The 23,955-nt window shown below is 36.1% G+C and overlaps 2 protein-coding genes and 2 pseudogenes across 2 annotated transcripts; all 4 read right to left on the reverse strand.

Moving 5' to 3' along the window:
- Nucleotides 1-15,045: 15,045 nt before the first annotated feature.
- LOC113305368 (F-box/kelch-repeat protein At3g06240-like) lies at nt 15,046-15,603 on the reverse strand. The gene has a single exon (XM_026554422.1). It carries the CDS (start codon nt 15,601-15,603, stop codon nt 15,046-15,048), a length of 558 nt encoding a protein of 185 aa, XP_026410207.1.
- A 1,310-nt stretch (nt 15,604-16,913) lies between these two features.
- On the reverse strand, nt 16,914-19,757 carry LOC113305369 (annotated as a pseudogene).
- On the reverse strand, nt 16,914-21,039 carry LOC113305370 (annotated as a pseudogene).
- LOC113301132 (pentatricopeptide repeat-containing protein At5g43790-like) lies at nt 16,914-22,931 on the reverse strand. Its single transcript, XM_026549899.1, has 8 exons — nt 19,231-22,931; nt 19,025-19,112; nt 18,740-18,799; nt 18,605-18,644; nt 18,401-18,486; nt 17,531-17,590; nt 17,339-17,430; nt 16,914-17,247 (listed from the first exon to the last, which is right to left on the reverse strand). The coding sequence occupies exon 1, from the start codon at nt 22,873-22,875 to the stop codon at nt 21,055-21,057; it is 1,821 nt and encodes a 606-aa protein (XP_026405684.1). The 5' UTR covers nt 22,876-22,931; the 3' UTR covers nt 16,914-17,247; nt 17,339-17,430; nt 17,531-17,590; nt 18,401-18,486; nt 18,605-18,644; nt 18,740-18,799; nt 19,025-19,112; nt 19,231-21,054.
- Between the last annotated feature and the right edge of the window lie 1,024 nt (nt 22,932-23,955).

The raw sequence follows: 23,955 nt of genomic DNA on the forward strand, positions 1-23,955 counted from the left end.
GTTTGAGAAACCAAGCCATCAGCTATAAATAGAGATGTTTATCTCATTGCTAAGACATATCTGGAGTGTGGTTTGTGATATAGACACACTTAAATGTAGAGAGTGTGGTTTTACCCCTAGAAAATGAGGTTTAACACACACAACTAGAGAGAAGTTTATGAGGCAATTGATTATTGCAAAAGCAAGCTTAGCAAATAGTTTAAGGTTATTTACCTAGAGAGATTGTGAGCGTAAGAAAGAGAGAATTATAATAGTTTACTTGTTCATAATCTAGAGATGATATTTTCTCCGAATTACTTTTTTTGGTGTTTTCGTTTTCTTCTATTATTATTTTGAGTTCTGCCTCTATAATAATAGTCACCAAGTTAAAGGGATCAAAATGTATCAAGTTGGTATCAGAGCAAGGTTCGTTTCTTTTAGGGAAGATTCCTGTGATTTATCGTATTCACTATATCTCTCTACAAACAGCTTGGTGAGTTATTCGAGAATCAAGAAGACGTTAAAAGAACAAGGGAACCACGGATGACTAAGTCAGACGATGATCCTACGAATAGCGAACCACAAACTGTGGAAGAAAAGGTGGCTGCGCTACAAACATACATTAAATTGATTCAAACTACCCTTAGAGAATTGATTGAATTTATTCGTTCCCGTACACCCAAGTCTAAGAAGAAGAAAAATCTTAAATCTTCACATAGAGTTTCAGAAGATGAGGAGGAAGAAGATGAGGAAGCAGAGGACGAAGAAGAAAAAGATGGTAAGTTTCTTAAACGTTCTACTTCAACTAAACTTCACGGTAAGAATCTGAAAATTGATTTTCGTGTTGATATTCCACTTTATGATGAGAGTGTCTTGGATGATTGGATTGAACGTCTAGAGACGTATTTTTCTTTTTTTGAATACAGTTCAAAAGAAAAGATTTCTTTCACGACATTGAAGCTACAAAAGCATGCTCTAACTTGGTGGAAATATTATCAAAGACAAAACCTAGGTAAGGGGATATTGTCGTGGAAAAGATTCAAGGAAGTTGTAAGGAAACAATTTTATCCAGTTGGATACCTTGAGGAAAGATGGTTCAAGTGGTACAACTTGAAGCAGTCATACAACCAAACCGTGCAAAAATATACTTCGGAATTTCAGAATCAAGCTATGGTTTTGGATTTAGACTTGGAATATCATGTTATCTATATGAAGTATATTTTCGGGTTCCATGAGTATATACTGAAGGAGTTGAAGATGTTTTCGGTGGATACTATCTCCGAAGCAAGCATAAAAGCTAATGCCATCGAAGGAAGGCATAGAAAATCTGATATTGAGGGTAACACCAAGGGGAAGTCTGGAGGTTCCGTCGCTAAAGGAGATGAAAGGAGCAAAGAGGATAGGAAGTCTAAAGACAAAAAAGGATTGATTTGCACTCATTGAAAACAAACAAGACATATTGTCGACAAGTGTTGGATGAAGTATCCTAATCTAAAACCAAAAGGGTTGCAGAAGAGAGAAGCCATGATGGAAACACTAGTCGCACAAGCTCCAATAGAAGTCCAAGGAATAATGGAACCCAACTCAAACCTCTCTCTTATGGAAGGAGCAAAATAAGGACCTTTAACAGATGACCTTAGGGAACGACTCTTCACAGTTAAGATGCAGGTTAAGACAACATTTATAGATGTTGTTATTAACCCGAGAAGTTATAAGAAGTTACTTTCACATTCTTTAGTACAAAAGTTGGGTTTCAAGACTTTCAAACATCCGAAACCCTATCCTTTCGGGTGGCTTCAAAAGGAAGGTGGGCTACAGATTGCAGAGCAGTGTACGTTCAAGTTTGCTTTTGATGAGTCATACATTGATGAGGTTATATGCGATGTGGTTCCATTAGATGTTTGTCAGGTAGTACTTGGTAGTCCTTACTTGTGGAATCAAGATGCGGTTTTACATAGGAGAGACCAGAAGTATACCTTTACCAAAGATGGGAAAGCTTTTGTAATACGAGCTATAGACTCTCCTCTTGAGGGAGCGATCTTGATTAAAACCACTCAGGATAAACGGTTGGTGAATGCTAGTACAAATTTCATTCTCCTTGTGACCCATTCTATTGAGGAGAAGCCGAATAGAGTTTGTTTGGAAACCCTAACCAAACAACAAGAACACGACCTAGGAAGGTTAAAGATGTTTGAACCACTATTAATTGATAATGACTGAGATGACAAGATGATATTTCCACATGTGGGATACTTTTGGTTTGATAGAGAAGAACCACTCGAAGAGGAATGCATTACGGAGCGAAGAGTGACTAAGACAAGACAAGAAGATAAGGACGCTTTTCTAATTGGAAAGTCAAAGTCAATTTCCCGGCAATGAGAGATGGTTCAGTACGGTGAAGGGAACTCTCGGGTTCCCTAACCACCAAATCTAACTTTCACAGGATTTCAAGTTCTTGAGGGGGGGCGCATGATACATGTGTATCTTCCTCTCCCGGGAACTAGTAATCCTTAAGACGGATTGAGGATAAAATTATAATTTAGGAGGGATTACTGATTTAAAGCAGTATTCCTATAGAAAGAAAATAGATTCCTATGAGGTTTGGGAAACCAAACCAAAGTAAGGAAATATACCTAGATAAGGAAATGCTTCCTAGATAAGGTAATATACCTAGAAAAGGAATTATTCCTAGAAGGTTTGAGAAACCAAACCAAAAGATATAAATAGAGATGTTTATCTCATTGCTAAGACATATCTGGAGTGTGGTTTGTGATACAGACACACTTAAATATACAGAGTGTGGTTTTACCCCTAGAAAATGAGGTTGAACACACATAACTAGAGAGAAGTTTATGATGCAATCGATTATTGCAAAAGCAAGCTTATCAAATAGTTTAAGGTTATTTACCTAGAGAGATTGTGAGCGTAAGAAAGAGAGAATTATAATAGTTTACTTGTTCATAATCTAGAGAAGATATTTTCTTCGAATTACTTTTTTTGGTGTTTTGTTTTCTAGTTTTCGTCTATTATTATTTTGAATTCCGCCTCTATAATAATAGTCACCAAGGTAAAGGGATCAAAACGTATCATTGATGCTACGCCACGACCATGTTGTATTGGATTTTTTATTCAGATCAAAAAGGTTTCCATATGGATAATACTCCGCCTTTAAAGATTTAGACATAATTGAAGACTGATCCTTACAGAGTTTCCAGCCCGAGTTAGCCGACAAGGCTCTGTTAAAAGTGTGCATATCATGGAAACCGAGACCACCTTCTGACTTAGGATGACAAACCCTTCTCCAAGTAACTATTTTCCAACCTTTATTAGTTTTTCTTATTTCTCCAGAAAGATTGTTGAGAGGAATTCATCTTGTTAATGGTGACTTCTGGTAGTTTAAAACTTTGCATATGATAGATAGGTATAGCATTAGAGACATTCTTAATCATTACAGATCGAGAAGCTTTTGACATAGTACTTGCATTCCAATTTGAAAAGCGACGATTCATCTTCTCTTGCAAGACACCAAAAGGCACTTTCCTATTTCTCCCAACGAAAAATGGCAATCCCAGATAATATTCCTCTTTTAGATTCATCTCACGTACCTGCAGAATACCACTGAAAGTTTGACAAGAAGAATGAGCCATCTTCGAACTAAAATAGACAGCAGACTTGTGGAAATTTATTAGTTGTCCAGAACACACACTAAACTCCTCAACAACTTGGAGAAGTTTGTTAGTCTGATCAAGAGTAGCCTTGCAGAATAAAATACAATCATCCGCGAAGAGTAGATGATTAATTTTAGGGGATGATCTTGATATCTCCATACCTGTGATTTTCTTAGTTCTTTCACAGTGAGCTAGAACTCTTGAGAAGGATTCCATAGCCAAGATGAATAAATATGGAGATAAAGGATCTCCTTGACGTATGCCTCTTGATGGATTAAAAGATTTAGATGGGCTGCCATTTAGAAGAACTTCAATCTGAGTTATACATATAATTGCTGTATGAGTTGACAAAACTTATCTCCAAAACCAAACTTTTTAAGAACATCAATCAGAAAATTCCACTCTAATTTTTCGAAAGCTTTCGACATATCCATCTTGAGTGTTAAGTGACCGCTGCGACCCTCTTTTCTTTTCATAGCTTGGAAAATCCCCTGAACAAGACAAACATTCTCAGAAATAATTCTCCCAGGAACATATGCAGCTTGCATTGGAGACATAATTTTTGTAACATGTTTCTTCATTCTAAGAGACATAATTTTTAAAATAATCCTGTATACTGTATTGAATAATGCAATTGACCTGAATTCCTTAGGTTTACTTGGAGATTTCACTTTGGGAATGAGTGAAATTCTAGTTTTGTTGAGTTCTTTGAGTAAAAAACCAGAGTGGAAGAATGACTTTATCATACTGCAAACATCTTCTTTGACGACTTGCCATTGTGACTGATAAAACTAGGGCTGCACAGGAACCGTCCCGTCCCGTCCCATGGAACCGTACCGGAACCGCAGGAACCGTACCGGTACCATCCCGGAACCGCGGTCAGATGGGACAGGTACAAGTACCAAAAACTGGTACCGTTCCTAGAGTAGATACAAGTAACGGTTCTAGGATATTCCCGTCCCGTCCCGTAGTACCGAGGATTTTTATTCATACTTCTTTTAGGTGCAACACTACTTTTGGACTGTTTTGGGAGCTTCATATACCTTTCCTTCATGGAAGATGAACAACACAGGCTACAAATTATGATCCTTCTGCATGAACTTTGGTGTAGTATATATGCATGTCTTCTGTTTAATTAAACTTTTCTTGTACTGATTGATATTCAAGATCATGTCTCAGGTAACACACACAACTTTCCTCCTCACTCACGTTTGCTTCTTGTATTACCATGTGGTGTCAATTATGACGCTTCGCCGACTATGGCATTCTATTGCTGACCTACCAGACTCAATTCGACGGGTTACTGAGCCTGTTTGGATTCTAGCTCTTTCTTATTTCATAGCATATCTCGAGACTGTAGCCATCGCCAGTGTACGTGGTTGCTTAAGTATCCTTTTACCGTTGTTACTTTGTTTCTTGTGAATATTAGTATTTTGTTAATGTAGCTTTGCAATGCCTTCGTTGTCTCCAGCTAACTAATTTTAGTGTTTCTTTTTCAAAATATGTGTAGTTCCTGTACTATGAGTTTTTCGACCGGGCGTCAATGTACAAAGTGGGATGCTTGTCTTACGCAATTTATTTCATCGCAAACTTTCCAATGTTTTTGAGGTAAAATGTGAATTCAAATTCTTGCAATGCATTCAATTTCTAGCTTATTAGGAAAAAGTGGATTTTTTTTTAACATATGGTACAGGTAAAGAACCGGTCCCGTCCCATCCCGTACCGAGTTGAATAGGTACAAGTCCCGTCCCGTACTACACGGGTACAGGTACAAGTACAAGGTACAGGTACCGGCCATAGGGAGGTACAAGTACTGAGCTAGGAAAAAACACGTACCGTTCCGTCCCATGTGCATCCCTCGATAAAACCCAGGTGGAAAGCCATCCAGAGCTGGGCTTGTCCACAGTTCCACAGCCATTAGAGCTTTTTGGATCTCTTCTTCTGAAGGAATTGCCTCGAGTTCTTGATTGTCAGCATTAGTGATGATAGAAGGAACGTGTTCCAAGAAATAATTGTTGTTTCCCGGAGTTGATGTGGTCAAGATTTTGTGAAAATTATCACAAAGGAGGTTCTCAAGTGAAGCTTTGTCTGTGCACCATGTACCATTTGGTGAGAGTAGAGCATCAATCCTGTTTCGAGATCTTCTTTTGTTGGATCTGATGTGGAAATACTTTGAGTTTTTATCCATATCATTGAAATAATGATCTCTCAACTTTTGCCTATTATAACTTGCAAGGATATCATTGCGTGAATTAATCTCTTTCTCCATATTGATTACTGCATTGGTGTTGGAACCCTCTCTATCTAAAGCTTGAAGTTGAGAAATATTAGCTTGTAAATTTGTAATCCTGGCTGCAATATCTCCGTAAGTGGCTTTACTCCATTTAGACAAAATGTGTCTAGTATTAGATAGCTTATTAGAAAACACAAAAGCATTAGATCCATGATAACAAGCAGACCAAGCAGTTTTGATTTCTTCATGGCACTGATTATTTTGGAGCCAATGCTCCCAAAATTTCCAAATTCTACCATTTCCCCTATGAGGTTTATACATGTCAAGTAAGGACAATGGTCTCAGCCTCTCTGAGGTAAATTGGTAAGAAGAGCATCATGGTAAACAAGACTCCAATCATTATTAATTAAGGCTCCATCAATACGAGATTTATATTCACCAGTTCCATGCTTGTTACTAGACCAAGTAAAATGATTTCCACTAAATATAAGATCTATTAATCCAGATTTATTGATGGCTTCTAGAACTTCTTAAGGAGTAGAATTATGGGATTGGGATTTTTTATCCTGGGGATCTATATTTAGGTCTCCTACGAGAACCCATGGAATTTTCATTGACTTACTAAGATCTAAGATATATGACCATTGATCTGGTTGTTCCTTTTTATAGGATGTACCATAGACAAAGGAGATAAACCACTCTACTTTACTGGGATCGTTAGAAACAATCGCATGGATCATTTTATCTGTTGAGCCAACAATATCCAAAGAAAAACCATCTTTCCAAAGTAACAGAAGGCCGCCAACTAAACCAATAGAAGGGACAAAAGTTCTATTAGGAAAACCTAAAAATTTGAAAGATCAATGATCCTTTCATCGTTGATTTTAGTTTCAGATAAAAATATTATGTCTGGGGAATGAAGCTTATTGAGATGCAATAGATGATCTATGGTATCTTTTCCTAGAAAACCCTGACAATTCCTCCTTAAAACTTTCATGCTTGTGAGATGATTGAGAACTACAACGTTAGGATGAAACTGAAGAATAAGAAAATTCAAAATTCAAAACTTCAAATAAGAAGGAAAGGTAAGATAAGAGTTTAAAAGGAATATTACCGCAACAACAAGGGCCTCGTCGGTGTCATGAAATAACTCCTTCTCATCCACTTCTCCTTTTTCAATCAAATCATGCTCCATCTCATCAGTCTCATTAGTAGATGACCTTTTTCCAGAATTCTTAACATTGATACCTGAATTAACATCTTGGTTATGAAGATTTTCATTCAGCTCTTCATCTTCTGACAAGAAAGAATCTAGCTCATTGTTTCCGGACCTCTTAAGTTTTCTACCCTCTTCCATTTCATCATTTTCTTTTTCATTCATATGGTTCTGACTAGCTTCACATATTTTGTGCACCAGTAAATCTAAATCCTCGATAATCTCCACCCCATAAGTTCTGGATAACTCATGAATATATGCATTATATTCTTCATTAGTGTAATGTCGTATTTTAAAATCTTCAGCAACATTGTCACATTCTTCATCATTATGATCAATTGCGAAGCACTCCTTACATAAATTACGGGTTTGCCTTTCCCAGTGGTAGCGTACCCAAGCGACTCCTCCTGCAGCAGTATTCCACCTACCCCCTCTATGAATAGGTTTTGACAAATTAATATTCACTCTTGCAGTTATTACACCCCCAACACTTGGTTTGCAATTCTCTGGTTCGATCCAGATCTTTTCACCAAGTTCATTGACTGCATCACCTACTATAGATTGAAAGTGGTATTTTAATAGGAGATGCTGAAATTGGACATTCCAAACTTGGTGTATAAACTTTTGGTCTTGTAATCTGATAGAAGGATCATAAATTTAAGATTAAGGAGACATTTAAGAACGTTCCAGGGTCCCTTTTTGAGAAAAACTCCCATTGTTTCAGCTGATTGAAACTTAAAAATAAAGATATTCTTTTCGATTCCACGAACCTCTTTGACCTTAAATCTCTTCCATAAATAAATGGTAGCTTTCCTAACTCTTCAGTGTCTATAGGGTCTTTGGAAAAAAGTTTTCCAATCAAGGTGTTCTTCCATTCATTTGAGACTTCAGTGATAAGAGTTTGCTTAGATCCCAAGTTTCTTCTCATTTGTCTTGCATAGAGATCTCGAATAGTAGAGTTCTACATCTTATTGGTGATGGCTGAAATCTGGTTATTGGATGAAGAAGCCATTTCTCTAGAATGTATGAGAGTCGACTGAGAAAGATGGAGATAGGGTTTCTTAGGATTTAGAAGTTTTCTTTTAAACGCAAAATGATTGAGAATAACAAAATCATAATTGCATATTCTGCTATAGTGAATGCTCAAGGAAGAGAATAACAGAATATAAGATAAGTATCCCGAATAATATCTATCCTTAAATGACTGCATGGTCAACTGAGTCATAGCCGGAGGACAGCTAATTTGATTGAACATTTTCCACTCCGCGAAATATGGATAGTTAGAAAATTTGAAATTCAAATTTCGGTTATGATTTTGATGAATCAGCCAAACCGAGTTGAACTGGAAAAAATTACAGGTATCCATGCGATCATACAGATGATTAGCTTGAATAGAATACTAGAACATACCGTTGAAGACCATCCTGAGACTGATGGATTGCAATACTGCTGTCGGAGATGATAACACTGTGTGATTGTAACAGTAAAGCTATCAGAAGAAGAAAAGAGGACCAAGAGGACCCATACTGGATGCTATTCATGATGAAGACGAGAGTCCCTGCAAAAGAATTTTATAACTCCATTAGATGTATGTCAGCCAATATCAGAAAACTTGAAAACTAGAAGAACGAACCAACAAAAAAAGTACTGAAAAAAAAAGTACACCTAGTTAAACATTTAAAGCAAAATTTCAAGAAGTAAAGAGTAAATGCATGGAAAATATAAAGACAAAAGAGAAGATTTAAGAAAATGGATCATAAGGAAGAAAAATTAAAATTGTTTAAGACCGATCTTCATTAACGAGTCAAATCATTAATCGCCGATTCGCAGAGAAGAGAAAGCATTGTCGTTCTCTAACAGTTAGATTGGATAAGCTACTGATGTGCAAAAATGCTCGTCCCAAAGCAGGGTGAGAATTGAGAAGACTGCTGCCTACTCTAAGCGCACCGGTACATAAGGCCCTTTTGCACATCAAGGGAAATATACTATTTAGAATTTTGTACAACATTTCAATTTCTCATAGAACAACTTTTTTTTTGTATAAATATTGCCCTACCCAACCATAATTCCTGAGTTCGTTCCAGGTCATACGTGTATCATGTCTTCAGTTATTCATCAATGAGCACTCCACATCATCGAATAACTGAATTTATTATACGTTTTTTTGTGTACTGTTATATCTTTGAACTTCTTATTCACTCTCCTATCAATCTACCAAATCAATGAGCACTCCACATCTACACGGACCAGGTGATCCCGTTGCGACTAAATGAAACAATAAGAATAGATAATTAAATGAAATACACTGACAATCAAGGACGGACCCAAAAATCTTCCAAGGACATGGCTGTGATATTACTTGTGGTCGAAGACTGCGACAATTTTTTTTTAGAAAGAATTACATGATCAGTAGTTAATTTGGATTTTCTTATAAAATACTATATAAAGAGACGAGTGAAAAACGAAAACCCACGAAACTAATAACAAAAACGTGATTGGAGAAGGAAGTTTATGATTTATGGGAAAAAAAGGAAGATAAATGGATGGATGAAGAAAGTTTCACTACTTTTTAAACAAAATCATGGGTTAAAAATTGAATTGATTCAGGTGGGCTAAATATGAAAAATAGGGACAGGCTAAATCTCGGGTTATTGGCCCCTCGCGATGCCCGTCCCTGCTGACAATGACAAGCAGATTATGGATCGTGGAGAAATATCACTGATAGAACAAACCAAGATGATGAAAGTGCGCCAAGCCGCTTACAAATATGTTGGAACTAGATAAAAGGGACTTGTAGTCCTCATGAACATTTGCAACCCCATACAACATGAAACATCTTTTCACAAGACTATCCCTGAGAAGATATGCGTACACCAAAGAGGTGCTCAAAATTAAATGAAGCCAATTGCATAAATTAAGGTTGCATTCATCCAGTTACCCTTATTGAACTTCTTCCTAGCTTATCTGGAATCCTTTGGCCGTATAAGTGCCTGAATTTAGTGAAACTAAGCTTTCCACATAAGTCTCCAAGTAAAAATAACAATCGTCGGTACCATCGATAGCCAGATATCTAACTGTCATTCTTTTGATCGTATAAACCAAAACGAGACCCAACCATTATAAGAATAGTATCACCATACCGATGTAACTTTAATATTCGTAGATATGGATATGTGGTAATTATTTCTTTGGTGGTGGTGAATTTCTTAGTCCAAGACTCATTCACTCTGTAGTTTTGCATGACCCATGCATCAACTCGACGAGTATAGACACCAAATTAATAAACAAAGGGAATCTCCCAACACAGTAAAAATATCCTCAGCAGATGGTATTCTAGTAAAATTCTCAGACAAATCATTAGATATAATTTTTGGAATAATATCATCAGGAAAATGTTGTAGATTAGAACTACTGACAGAGCTAAAATGTTAAATAAGAATATTAGCCATATCATCTCTCTTGTCATACCAGTTACCATCCATATCATATAAACAATCAATGTTTTTCCTATGCATTCTTCTATTTGCAAGAGTATGAAAGTACTTAAAATTGTTGTCTACATCAATGATAAACCTATCTCTAGATTTTTATTTATAAAAATCAGTTTTGATCCTAATCCAGAATTCTAGTTTTTTGTTTACCTCAATGAGTCTATCATTTTGTATACTAGATATAGGTTCATTCTGAAAGAAAGTAACTGGTCCTGCAGAGAATTGATATTATTGTCTATATCATCAAATTCTATCTTATTCCAATTGGAAAGTCTTTTCCTAGTTATCTTATGCTTCTCAGATAACTGATGAGCAGGAGAACCTAGAATGTTAGAGTTCCAAGCAATTTCAAGTTGGTTTTTAAAACCTGCATGTTTAATCCAAATTACAAAAAGTTTAAAAGGTTTCCACAATTTTTTATTATGATGGTCAGTGTTCAGCATAATGGGACAATGATTAGATTCAGCTTGAACAAGATGATACAATTTAGCATTAGGGAATTCGTTACACCACCGTTGATTGCTTAAAGCCATATCAATTCTAGATTTCCTAGTACCAGTACCTATATTGTTACTAGACAAGTAAAATCTCTACCAATATAACCTAAATCCATGAGGCCACATTCATTAATTTGGTCTTGAACAAATCTATCGTCTTGAGAGACTGAAGAAGTGACATCTAATCTATCAAGGTGCACATTCAGATCACCTATAACAAGCCATGACTGCATTATATTTTCACTTATTCTATTCATAAACTCCCATTGGATCTTTTTAATATCCGTATAAGTGGACCCATACATGAAAGAAATCAACACATCTGAACTTGTGAAAACTACAGGGAGACCCATTCTCCCAGATTTTTCCACTGTCAAACCCACGGACAGAAAAGTTCAGGAGCGCACCCATTTTCCCGTCAAAAATTCGTAGCAGACCCATAATTTATGAAATTCTGCTTCTCAGTTTTTAAAAGACCAAACTACCCTTTTCTTCGAGCGACGAACAGAGAGAAGCGAGAAGAAAACAATGGTGAACTCCGATTCTTCGTTTTTAACATTTGGATTTTTCCCTTTGTCAAATCTTTTCCCAAATCCTTTTCTGAATAATCTTCTCAATAAAACTAGGGTTTCTGTTTCAAAATCTGCGGTTTAAATCTGGGGATTTTGGGTTTCTGTTGTCTTTGATTATTCGAGAAGTAAAAAGAAATTAAAATTGAAGTTGAAAAGGGTAAGAAGTGTGTTGCAGTATTTCGATATCAACTGAATTGGAAATTTTCATACCTTATTTGTCTCCATGTTTTTGATCTCAATCGGAAATTTATGATTAGATTTGAATTAAAGATGTTATGCATAATGTCTTATGCATAACATCAGTTTTGTTTAGATGCATAAAACATTATGCATTATTTTGTTTTAGCTGCATAATGTCTTATGCATTACTTTTTCACTTTTCTGGTTATGCATCAGTTTTGTTTAGATGCATAAGACATTATGCATTATTTTGTTTTAGCTGCATAATGTCTTATGCATTACTTTTTCACTTTTCTGGTTATGCATCAGTATTTTTTAGATGCATAATACATTATGCATTATTTTTGTTTTAGCTGCATAATGTCTTATGCATTACTTTTTTTCACTTTCCTGGTTATGCATCAGTTTTTTTTAGATGCATAAGACATTATGCATTATTTTGTTTTAGTTGCATAATGTCTTATGCATTACTTTTTCTCACTTTTCTGGTTATGCATTAGTTTTTTTTTAGATGCATAAGACATTATGCATTATTTTGTTTTAGCTTCATATTGTCTTATGCATTACTTTTTTCACTTTTCTGATTTATGGATTTTTATGCACGTGCATAATGTCTTCTGCATCATTTTGTTTAGTGCATAAGACATTATGCCATTATTATTTCTGCATAAAACATTATGCATTATTTTTGTTTTAGCTGCATAATGTCTTATGCATTACTTTTTTCATTTTTCTGGTTATGCATCAGTTTTGTTTAGATGCATAAGACATTATGCATTATTTCGTTTTAGCTGCATAATGTCTTATGCATTACTTTTTCACTTTTCTGGTTATGCATCAGTTTTGTTTAGATGCATAAGACATTATGGATTATTTTGTTTTAGCTGCATAATGTCTTATGCATTACTTTTTCACTTTTCTGGTTATGCATCAGTTTTTTTTAGATGCATAATACATTATGCATTATTTTTGTTTTAGCTGCATAATGTCTTATGCATTACTTTTTTTCACTTTTCTGGTTATGCATCAGTTTTTCTTAGATGCATAAGACATTATGCATTATTTTGTTTTAGCTGCATAATGTCTTATGCATTACTTTTCTCACTTTTCTGGTTATGCATTAGTTTTTTTAGATGCATAAGACATTATGCATTATTTTGTTTTAGCTGCATATTGTCTTATGCATTACTTTTTTCACTTTTCTGATTTATGGATTTTTATGCACGTGCATAATGTCTTCTGCATCATTTTGTTTAGTGCATAAAATATTATGCCATTATTATTTCTGCATAAAACATTATGCATTATTTTTGTTTTAGCTGCATAATGTCTTATGCATTACATTTTTCATTTTTCTGGTTATGCATCAGTTTTGTTTAGATGCATAAGACATTATGCATTATTTCGTTTTAGCTGCATAATGTCTTATGCATTACTTTTTTTCACTTTTCAGGTTATGCATCAGTTTTTTTTAGATGCATAAGACATTATGAATTATTTTGTTTTAGCTGCATAATGTCTTATGCATTACTTTTTTTTCACTTTTCTGGTTATGCATCAGTTTTTTTAGATGCATAAGACATTATGCATTATTTTGTTTTAGCTGCATATTGTCTTATGCATTACTTTTTTCACTTTTCTGATTTATGAATTTTTATGCACGTGCATAATGTCTTCTGCATCATTTTGTTTAGTGCATAAGACAATATAAGGGAAAATTTAGCTGCATAACTTTTTTTCTGTTTCTTCTACTTGATTTTTTCTTCTTCGTCTGTTTCATCCATTTTTGTTGAAATGTATTCTAGGGTTTAGTAAAAAATGATTTACTTCTTTGAATCATCGATTTTAAATGATTTATTTCTTTAAATGATGGAGAAAAAATCTTTGCAGATCCGTTACAGAGATTAATGGAGGAATAGGAAAAGAAACCGGCGGAGAAGAAAAAAAATTATGCCCAAAAACGATGAAGGGTAATAGAGTCTTTTAGTACGTTTTAAATATTTTTAAATAATTATGGGTGCGACTGTATCAGAAATTAATTGTGGGCCTGGCGGTAAGAATTTTTTTTTTTTGGCCTGCGCCTAAGTTCCCCACCTGACTTAGTAGGATGAACTTCGATGAAGATTAAACTGATTGTCAATATGTTGGATGAAATATATCTTTGGGAATTTTTCTTACAACATAACTAAATCAAAACCCTAATTATGAAAATTAAAAGACATATAAAACAGAGGAAAAAAGAGATGGAGTAGAGACTGAAATGGAGATCTCAAATGAATCTAAAAGAGACGATACGAAAACTGAGATCCGAGAATCGTGCATATATAAATGTAATATTTTGTAATTTTCAAAAAATAAGAAAAAGAATAAAAATATAAAAACAGATAAGTTATTAAAGGAAGAAAGATAAGCGGTTTTATGATTTCTGTTGACAAATAAGAGAGGTCGGAATGTGCACCTCGGTTTTCTTCTAGGAATGCACAAATTTAGACTCCAAAATCATGGACTAAAAATTAAATTGATTGCAGGTGGACTAAATACAAATTATTACTAAATTCTTCGGCCAAAAATAGGGACAGGCTAAAGCCCGGGTTATTAGCCCCTTGCAAGGCCCATCCCTACTGATGCAGATTGTGGACTGTGGAGTGATATCACCGATAGAACAACCCAAGATAAGGAAAGTGTGCCATTCGAACAACTAAACAAAAAATACTCGTGCACAGAGTAAAGCTTATAGGCCGCTTAATTTCAAAGATGCTGGAAGTAGATAAAAGGGACTTGTAGTCCTCATGAACATTTGCAACCCCATACTACATGAAACATCTTTTCACAGGACTACCCCTGAGAAGATATGCGTACACCAAAGAGGTGCTCAAAATTAAATGAAGCCAATTGCATAAATTAAGGTTGCACATCCAGTTACCCTTCCTGAACTTCTTCCTAGCTTATCTGGAATCATTTTGCCGTATAAGTACCTGAATTTAGTGAAACTAAGCTTTCCACGTAAGTCTCCAAGTAAAAATAACAATCGTCGGTTCCATCGATAGCCAGATATCTAACTCTGTCATTCTTTTGATCGTATAAACCAAAACGAGAGCCAACCATTATAAGAATAGTATCACCATACCGATGTAACTTTAACATCCGTGGATATGGACATGTAGTAATTATTTCTTTGATGGTGGTGAATTTCTTAGTCCAAGACTCCATCACTCCGTAATTTTCCATGCATCAACTCGATGAGTATAGACACCACAAATTAATAAACAAAGGGAATCTCCCAACACTCTGAGATTAAAAGTGCTATCAGTTTGGCGTATGATAAATTCTTTTGGCAAAGGAAATTTCATGAACTTCTCACTGCTAATATCAAAAGCAACTACGGCTTTGGAGAATTCGCCGAGGCTCTTAGTAGTTTGTGTAAAATGAAGAGCACCATTTAGAAGCAAACCTACTCGTTCCCCAAGATTCACACAGGGGAAGGTGTTGACAACTTTTCTCCATGAACCTGTTTTTAACGTGAATGCGTGAAAATAAATCGAATCTATGCATACCAACTTGTAATCGTTATTTTTGCTATCATAACCAAACCCATAGGAAAGCAACAAATGGTAATCTGGTGGTATAATTACCTTATATTCTCTAGTTGACGGGTTCCAAAGAATTAGTGGATTACTGCCGATGGTACCTAAACAAAGCAAGCCATTACAAGATCCCAAAACTGTACTGAAAGCAACTCCTTTTAATTCTTTCACTGGATCATCCATTGGAATCACTCCGTCGCACTTGCAGGTCGCGGACCAGGATGATGGTGCTGACGCTAATAATATTGCATCAGAATCTAAGGAATAAAAGCAACTATGGCTTTGGACATCTGATCTGATCATGAGTTTAGGGTCTTTGTTAGCAACAATAAGATGATCCTCGACAAATTCAGGACTACAAATTAACTTACACCAATTCTTGCATACGGACTTGAAACGTAAGATGGATTTCACTGGTATCCTTAATAAAATTTCTTTTTCTATCTCTTGAGGAATGCTTGGCATTATTGTTTCTTCTCATGGGAATTAGGGTTTTTCAAGATTCATGTGCAGGTGTAATTTACTTTGACTTTTATCCGTGGTTAAATATCGGATCACTTTTAGGTGGAGTAATTAGGATAAGAGTTTTACTTTGAGCCGGCTCCACTCCAACCCGCCAAACAGGTGGACATAACATTTGAAAAGGCTCGGCTTCTACTTATTAGCACAAAACAATTCTCCGCCCCTAAAATTTGTTCTTGTCCTCAAGAGCAAAATCAAGAGTACGGCTTTTCGAAATCGTCCATAATACCAGCACATAACAATACTAAAAGAAAAATCAGGACACGATCATTTTAGTTAAGATTTTCCCAAATGGTATCTGCAGGACACTTGAAGCATCAGGAAACCAATTTTCGTTCCCCTAGTACAGACACAGCATTAGTATTAGTAAATATAAAGATATTTTTAGAGATTTTGATGCAGTACAAATGATTACCAGCATTGGCACTTAATGACACTTCACTTAAAGACTACTACTATTGATGAGATGAAAAGATAAAAAAAACCCTTGGCAAAAACAAAAATGCTGCCAATGGGTGCTACAAGAGGAATCCTAAGAGTGGCGGCCACTTGGTCAGTTGGGGGAACAGGAATTGACAAGGTTTGTTACCTCTGTACTCGTGATGATATTGAGAGGGTTAATTAACTTATTTGATTTATGTTCCCTTTGTTAATTGCGCTTTAAAGCGGGGTTCCTATTTGCATCTCCATTGTCCATTCATCTAAGTTCAGCTTTGGTTCATGTCTCTTTCTGTGCATTTGGAAGGCTAGCTGGGAAATTATGTGTGTTGGTGAGCTGGTTGTTCCAGATAGACTATAACTTCTGTGATTGTAAGGTAAATGATTAAATAGAAGCTAGAGAGGGCGCTCTACCAAGTTCCAAGGTTCAGAAGAATTCATGAACACTAACAAACCTGTTTAGAAGATCTTACTAAGTTTTCCCTATTCTCCATAATATCAAATCTCTTTAACCGGATCAATATACCATAACGCACCGAAACTTAAACTGTTGCATATTCAGTACGTAATACTTATACTTGTAGATAGTTACAGTCTTACAGATATAACATGTAAAATGAGTAGTGACCTTTTAAAGCTTGGGGATGTAAAAATGGTAAAAGCGGAGTCCTATAACATTATAATAGAACTAAGAAGCCAGAGTATTTAGAAGTTAGAACCTAATACTTACTGAAAGTAACTAGGGATGAGGAATTTTCAGGATGTTTTCAGAACTCATATACATTCATCAGCCGGGAGATCATCATCTGAGGCACCATCCAGGAATGAGCCGAGAGATTTGCGTAAAATGCTGAAAGATTTGTCGTCCTGCTTTTCAAAAATATATGAAAGATTTAATTCTGCTACGATCTCTACATAGATTTGTATTAGAATTTGCTTCTGTGGTAAGCTCAGTTACCTTCTTTTTCTTCTTTAGAAATTCTTCAGCTGCTGTGATTTTATCAGCACAGGTTTTCTCCATTTCAGATAACATACTCTTTTCTTTCTTCCCTGCAACATAGATAAATAATAAATTTCCTAAATCAACATGTAGAATAAAGTTCAGACAGAACAAAGAGTTCAAGTTATTGAGAAAGATTATGTCACTCACTCTGTTGTTCATAACGAAGGTACAGCTTTTCCTTTTCATTGTCAAATTTGGAGAATATATCTGTAAAAAGACGATCATAATTCAACTTCTTGTCTCCAACTTAGAGAGTAGAGTAAATGGTTTCAGGTTTTTGTTCTCAATTAGAGAGCATATCATTCTGTAGGTACAAGTATATGCAATCAGTGCTCCCATTTCGAGCCACTTTATGCAAGGCACTAGTGGGGTTGTAGCATATTCACAAACACTGCAGCAGTGGATTTCTTTGCAATTATACCTAGGTCACATTGATTCTGGCTTTCTATCACTTCTATCAAAGAGGTAATTATAGCAACCAAAATGCTTAAATTAGCTAAGCAAAGAAACATGCCAGTAAACTGGTAGACAACAACAGAAAATCTGGTCTACAGTTAAGCTGATGAGTAAGTGTTTAAATTCATCACAAGCCAATCAAATAGTCGATAGTCACAAAAGTGCGAGACTCATTTTAGCAACTTTGCTTTTCCTGTTAATTTGACCCTTTCAAGAATACCAATTACAGCTATATCGAGAATATCAGTCATCTTGTTCTGGGAACAAACCTAGTTACCTAAAGAGATTTATTGAAATGGATGACTACATTGGTCAGAAGCAATGAGTACACTCCGCCAGTTGAAGATTCAGTGTGATTTCCAAAATGAATGGCATAGTTATTAATGAATCTCATTTTTCGAACCAGTTAGGCTAACATTTTGAGATGAACAGCAATGATTTCCTGGTAAGATAATTTTTTCCCAGCGAAACATTTGCCACTGTAATGTTAATTTTGACATTACCAAAGTTCAAACAACAATCTACCAGCAAATGAAATCTCCTATTCTTAAAGACAGTTACCTTCAAACGCCTGCTGCTTTCTCCTTAGAAAATTTCTCATAAACTGACTGGAACTTGGCAAACTCATCCTTGAGAGAGTTCTCACACTGCAATTCAAGCAAACCATATTTATATAATCCACCAGAACCAGCATACTCAAGATATCTACTCATAATTTAACTGTCTATAAACCCAAAATATTAACAAAATTTTATCTGTTTATACCTCTTTAGAACTCTTTGAAAGTGCCTTCACAAAAGTCTGCCTGTAATTGAAAACATCATAAGACAACTTACGAGAGAGTGACGAAACCAAATACACAATCAGATCTAAAGAACATGAAATTGTTCAAGGTCTCACCGTTCTCTCTCGAGTTTTGATTTTGCATCATTTAGTATTGTCTTGACTTCTGAAGACACACTGATTAAGAAAATAAGTTCGAACCATGAAAATCACACCACAATTTCTTAAATAGAAATCAGATATAAACAAAACCAATCCGAATTAAGACTTAGCATTAGAAACTTAAGAGGAATTATAACAATCAAATCCCTAAATTCTTCAAATAAAATCAAATCCGAAACCGGTTTTCCCTTTGTCGCAATTTTCAGATCTGAAAATTATTAAAACAAAAAGAGATGTTACCTAGCAATCGTTTCTTCACTCTTCTTCTTATCATCTTTATGAGCTTATTCTCTAATATTTTGCAGTGCTGCAATAATACCTTGAATCACTGAAAAAAAATCAAAAAAAATAAAAATAAAAAAAATCATAAAACACAACATTATTCAATAGATCTTCCATAAACAGATCCGAGAGTTGAAATTACTGAAAGAGATAAAGATTACTACCTAGAAAGATTAAGATCTAAATCATCCTCTTCTCTCTTTCTTTTCTCTGTACTTAAAGCTTCAGTTGTTGTCTTGTCTTTCCCCTTCGTTTTCCACTACTTCCTTTAATAACTTCTGCCACTGAAATTTCTCGAAATCGACCTCTTCACTGAAACCCTTGCTTTTTACTCTCTCTCTTTCTCTCGGAGCAGAAGGAAAAGAAATTTTTTGGTTTTCAAATGAGATTTGAAATTTGAAATGAGATTTTCAACTTTTTAAGGGTTCGCGCTATTTTGGCCAGAGATGGGAGTGATATACTGTAACTTCGATGTACGGTCTGTCTCATATTTATGACACCTGTTGAACTAGAGTTCTCCTTGGGCAGTTCAACTACGGAACCAGTTTGGATACGAAGCGTTTTATCGGGTTTGTCACATCGGCTCCAGTAGATTGGAAGCCCAATAAATCATATAGAAATCTTTTTTGCTGCCGTTTTTACATGCTGCCGCAGCATTGCCAGCTCCACTGCACTGTTTGCGGATACCCATTTTTGGTACAGTAGTAAACTAGTGCTAGATCCAGAACAATATATTTGCTATTGTTATCTTTCTTTCTTTTCTGAAGCCACCTCCATCACCATCAAGTAGGCATAGGTGGTAAAATTATTACAGATCAAATATCCAATACAGAGACCTCTAAACAAGAATGGCGAATGGAGCCACCTCATTTTGATATCAATGTGTCGACAAGCAAGCATGATCTATAGGTAGTATTTGCCGCTGGAAGATCAGCAATAAACTTGTGCCTAGTTGAAGTAGTCAAGAGTTCTCCGGGTCACATCAAGCGCTCCTCTCCTTGGAGCTGGCTCCAACTGAATGAATGTGTGCCCTCTGGCGTCTGCAGTCATCAACTTCCAAGATAGATGCCATGTTTCCACAATGGCAGCAATAGTTAGGTGCACTAGATATGGTAACCTTTTTTTGTCCATGTCCCCAACTGAATCCTCCATGACAAGTTGATGCACTCGCACAATCAGCTTAAAATTGTTGGCATGGCTAAATTGCTCAGATGTCTTCGCCGAAAGTATATCCAACTCCATGGAGTGAAATACTCCATCCACTTCACTCTTCAGTCATCAGAGTCAGACCATAGGAGGTCACACATAGGCCCTTCAGGTGGGGGCTTCTTGAACACGGTCAAAATTTCGTATGTTTCAAGGGTCTGTATCAATGGAGGCAGTCCACCATGCAAACAAAATATCTCCAATCCAACCAAAGCTGTCAATGGAAAATAGTTGAAGAGATCCATGAAGGTTTTCCATACATTAGCACTGCCATACTTCCATAGGCATTTGTCATAAAACCCATAAACCTGTGTTATCTGACAACTTTCATGGTGGTTTCCTCGAAGAATGGTAATTCGCTGAGGTAACACACTTTCAGAGTCACAGTTTCAATGGAATAATACCTTCGATCCACATAATCTCCCATAAACAAGTACTGGTGTCTGGACACTTTCCTCCAATTCGGAGTTCTGCAAGATCATGAAACTGCCCACGAATATCCCTGCAAATTGTGACAGGGATTTTTACTTGCTGTACATAGCTCTCTTCCACGAGAACTTTCCAGTCATTCTATATTTTTTCCACCATTATTAACACGCCCATGTAACTGAACTTATAATGCATCAGAAACCTGAGATAGTTCATCATTTCTGTATTTGTATCAACAGTACTAGTTTAACGGCCTCTCGGTTTCATCTTCGTCGCAGTACTCATGCAGATCACTGTTGTCCGTAACACAACCTACTTAAGCAAATACACAACTTCATTCAGACAAACTAGTTTCACCAGTAATCCAAGCAAGAACAAGTCCCGTCTTTAAAATGGTGAAACCGATTTCTGTCTCTAACAATTATCCCTCTCCCATATATTTTCGATATAAGCTTAGTACTTTCATGACAATCGCTACAAACCCGAAGGTTCTTTATAATTCTAATCGGTACACTTGAATTACTAGGTACCTGTATAAGTGCAAAAGCAATTGCAAGCCTTTCACTGTGATAATTAAGAGCATCTTCTTTCTCCTCTTCTTCGATGTCAAATAGAACTTCTCTTGTAACTGAATTATACCCATATGTATTTAATCTCTTACTGGTCTCTTCAAGCTTCACATAAATTTCTTTTGAACTTGGGTGTGTCTTATCTCCCATCAAAAACTCATGTAAGACTCCATCAATCTCAATCAAACTAGAACCAGGCAATTTACTTACACCCAAATTTTTCATCGCCTTCCTCACCTCCTTTACACTATCCCATCTATTTATCTTTGCATACATATTTGATAAGAGTACATAATTCCCACTAGTTCTTGGTTCTAATTCTATCAAGTTTCGCAGTGCTAGTTCCCCTAACCCCAAATTTTCATGAACCCTTGATGCTCCTAGTAAAGACCTCCACAGAACTGCATTAGGCTTCATTGGCATGGTTGAAATCGTTCTGTGAGCCTCGTCAAGAAGCCCACCACGAGCCAAGAGGTCCACTAGGCACGCGTAGTGCTCAACCTTTGGTTCGATCCCATAAACATCTTTCATCGAGTTAAAACAACTATAACCATCCTCAACCAATCCAACATGTGCACAAGCACACAGAGCAACTACAAATGTTACATCATCCGGTTGAACCTTGGCGACTTTCATTTCATTGAACAGGCTAAGTGCTTGGTGACCATATCCATGCACTGCAAATCCCCGAATCATCACATTGTAACATAATACATCCTTGTCAGGAATTTGATCGAACAGTTGCTTCGCGAAATCAAGCCACCCACATTTCGCATACATATCAATCAATGAGGTAATAACAAAACGATTTAACTTAAGATTGTTCCTCAATATGTAAGAATAAGCCCATGAACCTTGAGTAAAAGCTCCCAACTTAGCACAAGCAGTAATTACAGCAACCAATGTGACTTCATTAGGCCTACACTGTGCTAACAACATTTCATTGAACAAACACAAAACTTCAATTGCCAAACCAGTCGTATCCTGTTCATCAACAGAAGTTGTAGTAGTATATGTAGTTGTTGGATTAGCATAAGCAGCTAAGATAGAATTCCAAGTAGCTAAATCTGGTTTCTTGATTTGGTTAAACAAAAATCTAGACAAACCCAGGTTACCAAACTTAGAGTAAAAATTAACCAAAGAAGCTTGAACAAAATGATCAAATGTATGAGGTTCAAGAAATTTCAAGACATGAGTATGGAGAGCTATACCATGATGAAGCCATGATGGATGAGAACCACAAGCTTTAAACAGAGATGGGTAAGTGAAATTATTTGGCTTAAGAGTTTTATGAGTGAGAATTTGAGAGTATAGAGAGAAAGCAATTTGGGGATTGTTATTGGAAGCAAATGAAGATATAAGAGTATTGTATAAGAAGATTGATGGGTTTATAATTTGGTTGAAGATTGTGAGAGAGTAAGTTAATGAAAGAGTTGATGAATAGAGAAGGATTCTACTGAGAGGGAATGTATGAAGTATTAGACCTGTTGTGATCATTTGAGCATGGATTTTTTTCAGAGTGGTTAAGGATTTGCAGTTTCCTAATAGTATTAGAGTTGGATGATTGATGAGATGTTCAGGTTTCATGGATGACCACTGAAGCATGGAAAGAGGACAGAGCGATGGAGATTCTATTCAGATTTAACAGCTCCATCTGCATCTATTCCCCCCTAGAGGGGTTAGGTACTTGGGTAATCCAAGTCCAACCGCTACAAATCAGTCGGGCCAGTGGGAAATGGGTCAGCAGTCAGCATTAAAGGGTCTGTTTGGGAACTGGGGAGAGGGATAACATTTTTTATTTTATTTTTTTATGCTAAGAAAATATAATACTCCCTCCGTTTCTGGAAAAAAGTTATTTTCACTTTTCCAATTTGGCTTATTTTTAGGTTAAAATGAAAAAGTGAAAGTAAAATGGAGGTAGTATTACTCGAGCAAACAGCCGACAATGTTTGCATCCCCGATAATGAAGTAGCAATAAAACTTGGAGATGTTAATCCAACATTTCGAAACCTTAAAAATTCTTGCATGCCTTGCTAATCTATCTACAGGCTTATTACATTCTCTTAATCGGTGGCGGAGTCAAAGGTGGGATAGACCTGGCTCTAACCCCCCTCTTTTTCTGGCAAAATCAGAACACGGTAGTGCATTTACCTTTAAATTCCAAAGAAAAAATGACTTAATCCACCAGCTTGTGAAGTTTTAGTCCACCCTTTCAAGAAATTTCAATCCACCAAAGAACCAAGGGCATTTTTTTATCTATCTCCTATGTCCTTCCGGGCTTTCCTTGACAAATATTAAAATATCATTTATTTTAATATAATTAAAATATTGAGCGGGAAAAATTCTTCTTGCTCACTTAAGCAAAATCGAGAGTTTTCAGTCAAGATCAGACTCTTTTGAAAATCCAAAATATTGCTCAAACGCACACCAGAAAATACCAAAATTCTCAGGATTGAGTCACGGACAATATGGTGACACGGGCATGCCGCCTTGACCGACCAAGGTCAGCCCTTAGGCTTGCAAAAGCCGGTTCCACATCCTAGTTAGAATGATTCGCGAATCATTCGCGAATTTTTCCGTATCACGAATTTTACCGTCTTATTCGCGTACGTTTGCAACTCCGAACCCAAGTCGCGTATTATGTGGCATTCCCGGATTATTCGCGAACCGTTCACGAATTTTACG

The sequence above is a fragment of the Papaver somniferum genome, chromosome 8 (genome assembly GCF_003573695.1).
Source record: "Papaver somniferum cultivar HN1 chromosome 8, ASM357369v1, whole genome shotgun sequence".
NCBI classification, from domain to species: Eukaryota; Viridiplantae; Streptophyta; class Magnoliopsida; order Ranunculales; family Papaveraceae; genus Papaver; species Papaver somniferum.

Coding starts and splice junctions, on each gene's coding strand:
- LOC113301132 (XM_026549899.1), bottom strand. CDS start 22,875: ATGCTTCAGTGGTCATCCATGAAACCTGAACATCTCATCAATCATCCA.
- LOC113305368 (XM_026554422.1), bottom strand. CDS start 15,603: ATGGATGATCCAGTGAAAGAATTAAAAGGAGTTGCTTTCAGTACAGTT.